At 46.2% G+C, this 13,841-nt stretch overlaps 1 protein-coding gene across 1 annotated transcript; it reads right to left on the reverse strand.

The window, feature by feature from the left end:
• Nucleotides 1-84: 84 nt before the first annotated feature.
• LOC142588810 (gastricsin-like) lies at nucleotides 85-13,415 on the reverse strand. Its single transcript, XM_075700627.1, has 4 exons — nucleotides 13,351-13,415; nucleotides 5,361-5,487; nucleotides 1,484-1,601; nucleotides 85-152 (listed from the first exon to the last, which is right to left on the reverse strand). Exons 1-4 carry the CDS (start codon nucleotides 13,413-13,415, stop codon nucleotides 85-87), a joined length of 378 nt encoding a protein of 125 aa, XP_075556742.1.
• Nucleotides 13,416-13,841: the final 426 nt, after the last annotated feature.

Raw genomic sequence — 13,841 nt, forward strand, 5'->3', positions numbered from 1 at the left:
TTCACACTGGGTGCTGACAGACGCTGACGGTTTCCTATCCGTCTAATCTCTTTCACCATCGAGGTGTGACATTGGCAGCGCTCCTCATCCATCCAGCGTTTCAAGATCACCGGTGGCTGCAGCCGGGACGCTGTCCTTTTGGTAGAAGAGTGCTGCACCGTGCCAACATGTCTCACCCGCGTAAAGTTGCACGAAGCTGCCATATGTTTAGTCCTAATTAACAACATATAAAAGGAATTTAAACACCGATAGTGTACTCTATACAATAATAGTATTCCGTCAAATAGGAGAAAAGACAGGACTGTAGTCTGCTAAATATAACAGAAATAGAAAGCAGAGTCAATACGCAACGTAGGCGGCAGCACCGAACATGAAATATAAGTAGGCCAGCAGGTGAAAGAAAACTTTAGAAGAAGGTTTTGAAGTTTATATAATTTTTGTTTAAAATGGCAAGCTGTAGCTGTCCATCGCACTGGTCAGTTCAACAAAACTATGTACGGAGCACTCCGGTAAAAGGTCGTATCGAAACCGCAGTTACAGACCTGTTTCGTAAATTGAAAAGACAGTGAAACTCAGCTAACATCAAGCTAACCGGAAATAAGCTAATTTTTGTCTTACCTAATCTATTACAGCCATGCCCGTTATAATTATTTTCACTGCTGGTTTTTTAGAGGACTGTGAATATTTATAAATGAGAGCGCGAGTTAAATCAGCCAAACCACACGTTCAGAAATTCAAGTTTGACTACACTATTACATTTGTAATCCCCTGGTTGCATGAATTCGCCGCTCTTGTGCTGCCTTCTGCACTGTTAAATAATTTACATGCTTACACCCATAAATGGTGTAAGGCATCGAGTAATAGATCTATTTACGCACTTATTCCCCTTCAAGGGTTAAGCTATTTTTTACAGTGTGGCCTTCTGGTCAAGTGCTGGAGCGCAATGGTCACTACGGACGCATAAGCTGAAAACAACCACAGCGCTTGGTCTTCTCGGGCAGTATACAGACCTACGAGATAGGCGGTTGGTAGTGACGTATGCTGCCTATAAATTTTGGGCGCCAATTTCCGTTCCCTATTCATTTTTTTCTCCCTTGCCATATTTACAAATTCTTTTACTTCTCCTCCTTCTAGGTAGCCAATCGGCATCTTAATGGCCAACTTCACCGCCTTCCCCTTGTTCTCTCTTTCTCTAGTGTCCCTCTCTATTTCTCTCTAGCACATAGTAGTATCTGCACTCATCTAAACCCGGATGTAGATTATATGGACACCGTTCCTTTCAGGCACACCGTGCCTTTTCAGTCATCGCTGTGCTAAAAAATACGGTGTGTCATAAGTGGTGCAAGAACGAGTTCAGCGCAGCGTAAGCTTTTCCATTTACCAGTCGCAGTTACAAAACCCAGCAATCGTGTATTGTTAATGTTTCTTTCTTACAATATATGCATACGTGTAGATATATGCCATGAATGATATATGTACTCACGGCACTGTTCCACACTGCAACCAATGGAGGGCACCCAGGTCAGGTTGGAGGCAGTGTCGAAGATGACACTGAAGTTTTGGGGCGGAGTTCCGATGGTCATGTAACCGTAGTACTGGAGCTGCATGCAAAAGAGAAACACGAAGGGTAAGATGTGCTGCTGGGAAGGTTCAGCTCATGAATAGCACAAAACAGGGGCAACGAGGGCAGCACTGGCTCTATGCCCTGTCTTCGCCTTCCAGTGAATGCCCTGTTTTCCGCTATAATCGCGTACGAATCACGTTCATCAGACCAAGGTGTAACCACGCCATGGCTGCGTAACTACCATTGCGCAACAACGTCTATAAATCGTGTGCGTGATGGAAAAGTTCGGCAGCATGTTACTCTCCTGTAACACGTGAAAGGTAAAGCATGCTGCACACGTGGTAATGCATTAAGTTATACGATCGGAAGGGTCAGGCGTCTTGCAAGACATAGAGAGCTGCTGCATGAAGTAAACGTATGACGTCGCAGGCCGATCTCCACAACGACACATGCAAGCACCTAATATACTACCTAAAGGTTCTTTCGTTCTCTTTCTCTTTCCGCCCTTCTTGCTTTCTTTTTTTTTCGTTCTTTGTTTCTTTGTTCCTTCTTCTATGTTCTTCTTTTTTCTTTCACTCTTTTGTTTCTCTATTTGTTCCTTCTAGCATTCTCTCTTTCTTTCGTTTCTTCATTCATATTCAGCCATTGCATCTTTGCTTACTTGCGGGGTTATGAGCTATTCCTGATGAATATATCTTTCGCATCAGTTTTTTTGCTTCATTGGACTAGACAACGCTTTTTTCGGGTAGGAGTCATTGCAACGGGCCACTTAAGGCTTTCGCCTTCATAAAGTTTTTAAGCACTAGCGCTTGCAGCGTCGTTTTTGTTGTTCCTTCTTTGTGATATTCGGTGATAATCAAAGTGCCGTGATCTTGAATGTTCTTGAACGTCTCACGGTAACAAAGTCAGAGAAACGTCAGTGAGCCGAGCGCCGGAGAGTGGTGCGAACAATTTGAGCGGACATTTCAAGTGCCACGGTGGGCCCCGTTCCTGCCCAATAAGATTTCCGACACTGCTCCATACTATTGAGGTTCAGATGCCAACCCAGGTACCCTGTTTTGAGAACAAAGAACAGCAGAGCTTTATGGCAGCAACACTTGTCTGGTGCTCGTTTGCGCTGTGATCACACGACACACTGTCACGTGACGCATGGTTGGAGCGACGGTTGAAATGACTTGTGTGGCGGCTCACGTCACGGCGCTACGCACAACTCGCCGATGGAACAAGGCCACGGACCGTCTGTGAGAAAGGTCGTCGGCAGGGAGGTCAGAGCAGATGGGAGTGGTGTGCAGCAGGTGTAGACGGGAAAATATTTAGTAAAAATCACGGTAAAAAGCACAAATAACACATTCCGATTGCCCTCAACATCACTAGTAACGTGGCAAAGACGTCCCAGCATATGTGGGCAAACAGAAGAAAAAAGCCGGGGAACCAACGAAGCTACTGGCTAGTTTTTTGACAAATGTAGAGGCTTGGGCCTGTGGGTTATTCATAATTAACAGCATGTACAGCGCGAAGGATGGTGACTGAGTCAGACGACACACCCTTTGCCCCCTCATGAAATACAGGGCGTCCCAACTATCACGTACCGAGTAAAAATACGCAAATGCCACGCAGCTAAACCGAACCAAGCCATTGCTATTTGCCGTCGCCCGGTGATACTCAAATTATATTTTGCATTGTTCCTAATTACATGATCATTCACAATTAAATATTCAACTTCTCAAATAATGTAATTAGATGAAAAGTGTCGATGAGAAAATTGTAGAGAGACATCAAAAATTGGCGATGCAGCTTTGTGTTGCTCAATACGCGTTACACGAAAGTGTTTCTCCGAGCTTGAAATCAGCCTTCGCGATGCACATGGTTTTAATTGTTTGACAGTAGGAAAAGCAAAAGTACTTCATACTTTCCCCTAGTTGCGTTTCTTAGTGTTCCAGTTGGGTTTTCCGCGTATCCCTTAAGAGGGTGTTTTGATAAAGAAAACAAATGGGACAACAATTTATTTACTTCTACAACTTCTGAACGCACATCCCAGAAACAGCTTAAAATCAAAGTAGATTTTCCTTGCGAATTTACTGGCTGAAGTTTGTGATTGAGAATACATTACATAAAGTGGTTATTAGTGGTATTTTTGTTGCTGAGTGAGTGATTCATTTATATTTATCGTCTGAGTATTATGGCGCCTTTTCGAACAATCCAGCTCAAAGGATAGAATGTGTGTTTCGCAGTTTGAGTTCGACATATATGACGAATAGTGATATTGCGTCGTGTAAAACTTGACCTTCGGGCAGAATTTCATGCAAAAGAACAGCGCCATTGGTTAGGTTAGAGGTCACGTACACGCCGACTCCTATTCAAGAGGAAGCTTTAGCTCGGGGGTACCCGCCGTGGTTGCTCAGTGGCTATGGTGTTGGGCTGCTGAGCACGAGGTCGCGGGATCGAATCCTGGCCACGGCGGCCGCATTTCGATGGGGGCGAAATGCGAAAACACCCGTGTGCTTAGATTTAGGTGCACGTTAACGAACCCCAGGTGGTCAAAATTTCCGGAGTCCTCCACTACGGCGTGCCTCATAATGAGAAAGTGGTTTTGGCACGTTAAACACCAAATATTATATTATTATAACATAACAGTCGTTAATATGAATCAGATGAAGTAGTGGTCCCAATACGCTTCTTTGTGATGCGCAAGATGTTACTTCGCTAATACCTCAAAGGTAGTTATAGAGGACCCTGAATTGCTTGCGGAATCACAAAAAAAAAACTCTGATTCAAGATAGTGTTAGACAATCGATATTTAGGCATGAAAGTTTAGCTATCAGACGCAATGAGCAACGGGATCTAAAGCCTTAGCAAAATCAATGAAAATGGAATCTGTGTGCAGGCGCGTATGCATGCTTACACAAATATATGCACTAAATTCGACTAGCTGGGTTTCACATGATATTTCTTTTCTAAAGCCATGCTGATATTCAAAAATGAAGTTAATTTCCAAGTGATGTGCTACGTTTGGAAAGATCATGTGCTCTAGTAGCTTACCGGGAACAGTTTTTAGTGATATTCGGCGGTAATCCTTAATAGCGCTCCTATCACCGCACTTCAAAACGATATAACCTTACCGACCTTCCATTGATAAAAAAATTCCCATGTTGAGTGGGACTGTTGAAACAAGCGAGAAAGGACGGTGCTACAAGTTACGTAGTGCATATTTAAAGATTTGCGAGTTCATATCATCCATGCCGGAAGAAGTTGGCATCTTGAGATGACTAATCAACCTAGCAATACCAATGGTTGCAACATTGATTTGGGACCACGTATGGCTAGTTGAGTTCGATGGGTGTTGGTACTCCCGAATTGTCTTCCTTTATAAATACGGCCGTGAAGTATTTGTTGAAACAGACGCCGAAAGCGTCCGCTTTCTGTGTATTTTCGATTCAATTGTTTTTATCTGGGTGGAAATGCCATTATCTAAGTGCAGTTATGCCGGCGATGTATCAGTGACGCAGCTTTTCGCTGACACAATATTGACTTTACCAGCACGAAGGCTACTCGACAATTGCTTTACCTCGACATCAGTTGACGCCTGCCAATTTTTTAGTGCGCGCAGGTCATTGCCGATCTCGTGCGGGCCGGATTCAATAGGTCGCAAAGTAGCGAGCACGTTATACAGCACATATAATTACGCACAGCCGAAGTATGCATAAATAAAGATTTTCGCAATGCTTCAGTAAGGGCAGCAGCTCACCGGAGCACGACACCAACTTTTCAGACAAGAAACGCAATTCAAGTAACCAACCTGAAACAAGAGCACGGGTGAGCCCTCCACTTCTGAAGTGGGATCATGCCCCTGCGCGGCAGATGCGGACGGGCGCCTGATTTCGACACAGCTTGTGCTGTCAGTTGAAGCAGTTGGTTTTGTAAATCTGGGTTGCCACCAGAGGAAGTATGCACTATCCAATAGCGGCGGTTACGTACAGTTCATGGAACGCTCCGTTAGTTGCCTTCAGAGAAACGGATCTGTTGCGCACAGGGCGCAGTCACAGCCAGAAGAAGAGACACCTGAAACATCCCCTCGGGAGAGCATCCGATGCCTGAAAAGGGGTCGTGTCCCGGCGTAGCGGATGCGGATGGTCGCTAAAATGAGGCGCAGCTAATGCTGCCCATAGTGGTGCTCCTTGAGACGTCGGCGCGCCGCCGCCACCGCCGCCAATCATAGAATTGTGATAAGGAGAGGAGCAATGAATAAAACAATACAAACGAACCTAACTGTGTTCTCCCCCGCAGGGGCGTCTGCGCAAGCAGGCGTTTGGTGTGTTGCGACACCACGTACCCGAGCACACGAGGGTTGGACCCTCCCGCGTGTAGCCGTGCGCGGCTTAGCCGTGTCCGGGGAAAAGGGGATCCTGGGGGTTGAGCCAATGCCGGGTGTTTGGACCTTTACGGCCCCTCGGCGGCGGCAACACACCCCTTTGGCCTCGGCTTCACGTAGACGGCACCCCCGGACTGACCCACCCGGGGGAAATCGGCAGTCGCTTTTTCCTGTCCTCCTCTCCAATCTTCGTCTTTCTCTCTCCCCCTTTTTTCATCTTTCCTGTCTTCTCATCACTTCTCCTCACTTCCTAATTTCCCGGCGGCAAGGGTTAACCTTGTGTAGCTAGCCAGCCTTGGCTATGCTGTATTTGGTTATAGCAGCGATGTACGGCTGGCGTCGGCAGGGTTTCCCTTGCAGGAACTTCTGTCACGTCCCCCTGTAGGGCTCCATGGTGGGTGGTCGGCATCGCGGCCGAAAACCTAACTGTACCTATGGAAAACGCGTTTCCTAAACTACCTGATCACCCTCAGAAAGGAGGGCGCACCGAAGAAGTATTTCAGTTTTTCGGACGCCAAGTCCACAATTTTCCTCGTTTTCATGTGATCCACACAGAAAAACCAGCTAAACAAGTCCGAACAATCTCCCCCTTCCTTGTATCTAAGACCCTTACCGAAGTTTTTGGCCCAGGTTATAAGGCGTCGAGGATGGCCAGCGGTGACCTCCTCTTGGAGCTCCGCGATCAGAAACAATTTGAGAAACTGCCTAAACTAATATCATTTGGAGAGACCCAAGTAGTAGTAACCCCGCACCGCACGATGAATGCCACCCGAGGCGTTGTCTCGGACGATGATTTGCTGGAGCTCACTGAGGCTGAACTCTTGGAGGGCTTCAGTGAACAAAATGTCATAAATGTCAAAAGAATCAAGATTAGGCGAGATGGAAAAGAAATCCAAACAAAACACCTGATACTCACTTTCAGCTCAAGTGTCCTCCCCGAGTCCATCGAGGCCGGTTATATCAAACTTCGTGTTAGGCCATACGTGCCCAATCCTCTCAGATGCTTTAAGTGCCAAAGGTTCGGCCACAGTTCACAGAACTGTCGAGGCCGGCTGACATGTGCCAAGTGTAGTGACACTGAACATTCCTCCGAAACATGCCAGAAGACTCCACATTGTGTCAACTGTGATGGGGAGCACGCCGCGTACTCGCGGGCGTGCCCATCCTGGAAAAAAGAAAAGGAAATTGTAACAGTTAAAGTAAAGGAAAATATAAGTTTCAAGGAGGCACGCAGGCGGGTATCGTACCTGCCCAAGAAAACCTTTGCCGATGTGGCGCGTCAGGGGGCAGCGTCACAACGGCCTCCGGCGGCTGTCCGACCCACACGCAGTGAGTCGGCAGTTACGCCATCTGCCCCCGCGGCGGTTGCAGCTAGCGCTGCTCCGTCGACCCAGAATGAGGGACCATCGACCCAGAAGGTGGCCGCCGCCAAGGCTGTCTCAACCTCCCCGGCCCCTTCCAGCGCTGGCAACAGCCGGCGCAGCCAAATCCCGCTGGGTGCCCCATCAACCTCTGGGCTGGTGGGCGCAGGGGTCTTGCCCTCCAAGGCAGGACTCTCTCTTGTAACTTCTCGCTCGCAAGAGCACGTGTCCGGAGCCTCACTAGAGGCAATGGACACAACACCTATCCTCAAGGCGCACCAAGCGCCTAAGGAGCGGCGAGGCTCCCTCGAACGCTCCAAAAAGGGCAGAACTCCCGTTACAGGGCCTCGAAAGAGCTCTGTAACCTAAGACATAAACACCGTTTCCGTACACACAGCACTTATTTACTTCCAATATGGACACACAAATAATCCAATGGAACGTCAGAGGTCTTCTTAGGAATCTCGATGATCTACAAGAACTCATCTACCAACACAACCCAAAAGTGCTGTGTTTACAGGAAACACACTTAAAATCCAAACACACAAACTTTCTCCGACAGTACATAACTTTTCGTAAAGATCGCGATGATGCTCTCGCATCATCGGGTGGCGTTGCCATTGTAATTCAAAAAAGCATAGCGTGTCAACGTTTGCAGCTACGAACGGCCCTCGAAGCAGTGGCGGTTCGAGTTGTCCTGCTAAACAAACTCATCACTATTTGTTCACTTTACATACCCCCACATTACAAACTAAACAAACCTGAATTTCAGTCCTTCAAAGATGAATTGCCAGAACCTTATGTTGTTCTTGGCGATTTCAATGCGCACAGCTCCCTGTGGGGCGACTCTCGTACAGACGCGCGAGGTCGTCTCGTTGAACAGTTCCTTTTTTCTTCAGGTGCGTGTCTTCTAAATAAGAAAGAACCCACATATTACTCTCTTGCAAACAGAACCTTTTCGTCAATAGATCTTAGTATAGTTTCCGCGTCTATACTGCCCGAACTCGAATGGGAAGTTACGAGCGATCCTTACGGGAGCGATCACTTCCCCGTACTGCTGAGAACATCCAAAGGAAATGAATCTCCTCCACAAGCTCCTAGGTGGAAGATAGATACAGCCGACTGGGAGAAATTTCGAAATCTATCTAGCATCTCATGGGCTGATATCTCTTCTCTAGAAATTGATGCCGCTGTGGAGTATTTTACAGCGTTCATAATAGATGCCGCATCTAAATGCATATCCGAAGTAAGTGGTTTGGAATGCAAACCACGTGTACCGTGGTGGAACAGCGAATGTCGGACCGCCCGTAAGAATCAGAACAAGGCGTGGGAGTTGCTACGCGCTTCCCCCACTGCAGAAAATCTTATTAACTTTAAGAAAGTAAAATCTCAAGGCAGGAGAACCCGCAGGCAGGCCAGAAGAGAAAGCTGGCAGAAGTATTTATCGAGTATTAACTCGTTTAGAGATGAGGCCAAAGCCTGGAACAGGGTGAACAGGATTAGAGGGCGCCAAACATATTCACTCCCTCTGGTAAACACACAGGGTGATACACTGAAAGACCAGGCGGACTCACTTGGGGAGTATTTTGAGAGCGTGTCAAGTCTAACAAATTATTCGCAATCTTTTCTAAAATACAAACAAATAGAAGAATGTAAGCCACTCATAGGAAAATGTCGAAAGAATGAACCATACAACTGTCGATTTAGTATTGCCGAGTTCAGAGCTGCCTTGAGATCATGCAAGAGCTCCGCACCGGGTTCTGACAGAATTATGTATGAAATGATCAAAAACCTACACAATGACACCGAAGTTACACTACTCACAATTTTCAACACTATTTGGGCTGCGGGATACTTTCCAACTGCATGGAAAGAAGCAATTGTGGTCTCTGTTTTGAAGCAGGGGAAAGACCCATCCATGGCGGCAAGCTATCGCCCAATAGCCCTTACAAGCTGCCTGTGTAAGGTTTTTGAAAAAATGATTAATCGCAGACTCATACACTTCCTTGAGCTCAATAATATACTTGATCCCTATCAGTGTGGCTTCAGAGAAGGCCGGTCGACAACAGATCACCTTGTACGCATTGAAGGATATATTCGGGACGCATTTGTACATAAGCAGTTTTTCATGTCAATATTCCTTGACATGGAGAAGGCATATGACACAACATGGCGCTACGGCATCTTGCGAGACCTGTCGGAAATGGGCATCTGTGGCAATATGCTGAAAATAATTGAAAGCTATTTGTTGAATCGAATCTTCCGGGTGAAAATCGGCAACGTATTGTCGCGACCTTTCACACAAGAAACAGGTGTACCACAGGGAGGCGTGCTGAGTTGTACGCTCTTCATCGTGAAGATGAACTCGCTTCGTGCTTCGCTACCACCTGCCATTCTTTATTCTGTCTACGTTGACGACATTCAAATCGGCTTCAAATGCTGTAACCTCTCAGTATGCGAGAGACAGGTGCAACAGGGCTTGAACAAGATTTCCAAGTGGGCAGACAGAAACGGATTTAAAATCAACCCCCAAAAAAGCACTTGCGTTCTTTTTACAAGAAAGAGAGGCCTGTTTCCGGATCCTTCCTTAGAACTGTGTGGACACCAAATACCTGTCAACAAAGAGCACAAATTTCTGGGTATTATACTTGATTACAGACTCACTTTCATTCCACACATTAAATATCTGAAAGAAAAATGTCTAAAAACAATGAACCTAATGAAACTTCTATCTAAGACTACGTGGGGTAGTGACAGAAAGTGTCTAATGAATATCTACAAGAGCCTAATTCGTTCACGATTGGATTATGGTGCCGTAGTGTACAACTCTGCCGCCCCGAGCGCGCTAAGGATGCTTGGTCCTGTCCACCATTTGGGCATCCGCTTAGCTACTGGCGCTTTCAGAACAAGCCCGATTCAAAGCTTATATGCCGAATCGAATGAATGGTCTCTCCACCTACAGAGATCATACGTTAGCTTTACATATTTCCTTAAAGTACGCTCCAATCCTGAACATCCATGTTTTCATACCGTTACCGATATGACGTGCGCTACACTTTTCAGCAATCGCCCCTCCATAAGACAGCCTTTCTCGCTGCGTGTGAAGGAGATTAGCGATGAAATGCGTGTCCCACTCCTCGAGCATCGCTTAATGCACCTAACCAAGCTCTTACCTCCTTGGGAGTGGCAGGTGATACAATGTGACATATCCTTTATAAATATTACAAAGCACGCTCCTGACGCCGAAATTAGAATGCATTTCCTAGAACTCCAGCACAAGCACTCCTGCGCAGAGTTCTACACAGACGCTTCCAAGTCAAATGCCGGGGTATCCTATGCAGCCGTCGGCCCATCGTTTTCGGAATCCGATGTACTGCATCCGGAAACAAGTATCTTTACGGCCGAGGCCTACGCACTACTCTCTGCTGTAAAGCACATAAGAAAATCGAAACTTCCAAAAGCAGCGATCTATACAGACTCTCTCAGCGTCGTGAAGGCCTTAATGTCACTCTACAAACATAAAAATCCCGTATTCAATGAACTGTATTCGGTATTGTGTAAAGTGTACTCATGTAACCAGAACATCATAATATGCTGGGTCCCTGGCCATAGGGGAATCGAAGGTAACGTTCTCGCGGACGAGATGGCCACGTCAATTACATCGCAAGCTCTTAACCCTACCGCTGATGTGCCTGTCACAGATCTGAGGCCTTTCTTACGAAATAAACTGCGACATCACTGGCAGTGCACGTGGGACGCGCAAAAAAATAACAAACTGCACGTTATAAAGCCCCAGTTAGGTTTTTGGCCCTCCCCAACAAAATCTCGGCGAACAGATGTCCTATTCTGTCGCCTCAGAATAGGACACACATTTGGCACGCATAGTTACCTGCTTACTGAAAGTGAACCTCCAACCTGTGGCAGATGCGGTGAGAGGCTTACCGTCCTCCACGTGCTCCTGGAGTGTCGGGAAGCCGAAACGGAGAGAAAGAAACATTTTCCGCTTGCTTACCATTATAACATCCCTCTACACCCGGCTATGTTTCTCGGCAAGGAACCGCTTTTTGACACCAAGGCAATCCTCAACTATTTAAATGAAGTCGTACTACACGTTATATGCCCATTAAATTCGTAGAGCATCCTCGCTCCAGAGGATGCCACTGCGATAACAGTTTTGCATAGCACATGCCTCCAGGTCCTTGTTCTCCAAGGACTCTAAGGAGGCAACAGTGCTCTCGCATATCTTATAACCATATATATTTTTACACATCGTATCTTTCTTTTTAAATGCACCTTAAATGTTCATAGTACACGTCATAAGACATCGCCATAATCTTATTGTACAGATTTTGCGCACTTTAGCGCGAACATTTTTAAGGCCCCTCTACAGCCACGTCACACCAACTTCATCGAACTCATGATTTCATTGCAAACTCATTAACATGGACATGGCGCTCTTTGGCCATAACTGGCCCTTGCGCCATTAAAAACCACATATCATCATAACTGTGTTCTCGACGCGTCTGCGCATGCGTGTTGTCACAACTAGGTGAGCGCAACGTGAGATTCTGAAACTTCTCCTTCAAAAGCGCAATATGGCGCAACGAGAAGAAACATTGGCTGCGGAATTCCGGAATCAAGGCTTGAAGGTCGTGGGCACTGTAGATGTGGCTAGAATCGGCGATATGTCTGATAGCGGCATCAACGCGAGAGGTGCAACTTGCGGCAAGGTACTAATTTCTGGCCCCAATGCGTTTAAGATGCCGGTTGGAAGTTTCTGCCTTATAACGGCCGTTGCATTTGAAGGAGTTTTTTCATATTCCTGCATGTAAAATAATATTTTTACCTGTGTACTGCATGATGCTATTCCTTCGTAACATTCATATGAAAAATTGAATGTAACTGAGACCGATTGCTGCAATGAAATAGAAAGCAGTTTCGACGTGCAGGTTTAAAAAGAATTCTTTGTCTTTCGAAAATATTTGTGCATCCAAGCAGTGGCTGCATTTCTACTAATCCACACGTCGTTCATTCAACCTGCTGATGACGAGTTAACAAATTGAGCAAATTTGTTTTTGACCGCGTCATAGCAGCTGCTATTTCTTTTTCAGCTGCCGCAGCTGAACATAAAATGTTCGCTTGCGGCAGAAAAAAAGAATTTTGATTCTTTTTTCTTAAGGAAAAAGGACGTTAATGAAAAGTTACATAAGCAGATGGTGAATAATATTCAGAAGTGATCTTACTTACTGTTCAGTAAGGAAGGCGGGTTATAACATCTGCTGATTGGTTGACAGCTTAAAGGCTGAACCCGCCGAAAGTTGGTGATAGAAAAGGTCCTTTTTTTACTTTTTACATAAAGCGTCTTGTATTAACACAATCTCATTCAGAACAAGTGGAAGCAAAAGTTAACCTATCTAGAGAGCATCACGGGCATCGGTGCTGGCTTAGCAATTCTAGACGAATTCGCTCACTCTTTGCACAATGGAAAAATATCATACAAACAGAGGCATAGCAAAAAAAGAAAACCACTGTGACTACGACGAAAAGCAAGGCTCTGCATATACATGGGGAAAGCAATATAGACACACACTCAACATAGACGTCTTCAGATATATGTGCCCATTTTTTTTTATATATCGGCTGAAGAGAAAAAGTCCTACAACATGTTTTGTGTTTCTCTCACTTCCAACACCCCTCTGTATTCGTTCCTCTCAGCCTTCGGTATGAAAAGTCCAGAATTTTAGCGAGTTCAGAAGAGACGGATGTAGCGAAACGGCCTTCTGAATTTTTTGGTTTTGGTTTACACGCCGCCGGCGCAGCCAACGCAAAATGGCCGTGCGCCGCCACCGAGTAGAAACACTAGACGTTCATTTGAGGGATTGCCAGCCGTTTGTACGCAGGTGGGAGTAAGGGCGGGCGAAAAAGAGAAAACCGGGGGGCTTTTCCTCCGTGAATATATGACTCCTCCTACAACGTCTTTAGATTACGTTGTCTGCCTAGGCACTACGGAGGAGGTTTCTTAGTGATTGTTCTATGCGTTTGTCTTTTAGACATGCCGGCATTGTGGAGTGGGGTTGAGGCTGTTTATGCTCCCACGGTGGCTGCCCGCGCGGTGGGCCATTGTGGCCCCAGACGCCCCATTTGATGGTCGCTCTGTCTGAAGGTGCGTCGGACAGAGTTTCTCGCGCTTGTGGCGGTGGTCCTCAATCAGTCAAGCCGGATTAAACCTTTCTTGCCAATTGCGGTGCTCTACCTTCAAAAAAACATTACTGATTTTTTCAGGGCGCAGTAGGGGCCGTAGTAGAAGCCCGGCCTGCTTTCCTGGGGTAGTATCTTTGCTCTTTGCAGGCTTTTCGTATGCTGCTGCCCGCCACTTTTCAGGTGTATTTTTGAGTGGTCCACTTTAAGTGAAATAAACGCACAGAGCCTTAGCAACGGCGGTTGAACGGCAATCCCTGATGTCACACCATGAGGATTACTGACTTTTGCGTCTCGCCCACGCTAGGTTAGGTTAGCATAGGTTCACGTTACCTTACATTAGCTTACG

The sequence above is a fragment of the Dermacentor variabilis genome, chromosome 7 (assembly GCF_050947875.1).
Source record: "Dermacentor variabilis isolate Ectoservices chromosome 7, ASM5094787v1, whole genome shotgun sequence".
NCBI lineage: Eukaryota > Metazoa > Arthropoda > Arachnida > Ixodida > Ixodidae > Dermacentor > Dermacentor variabilis.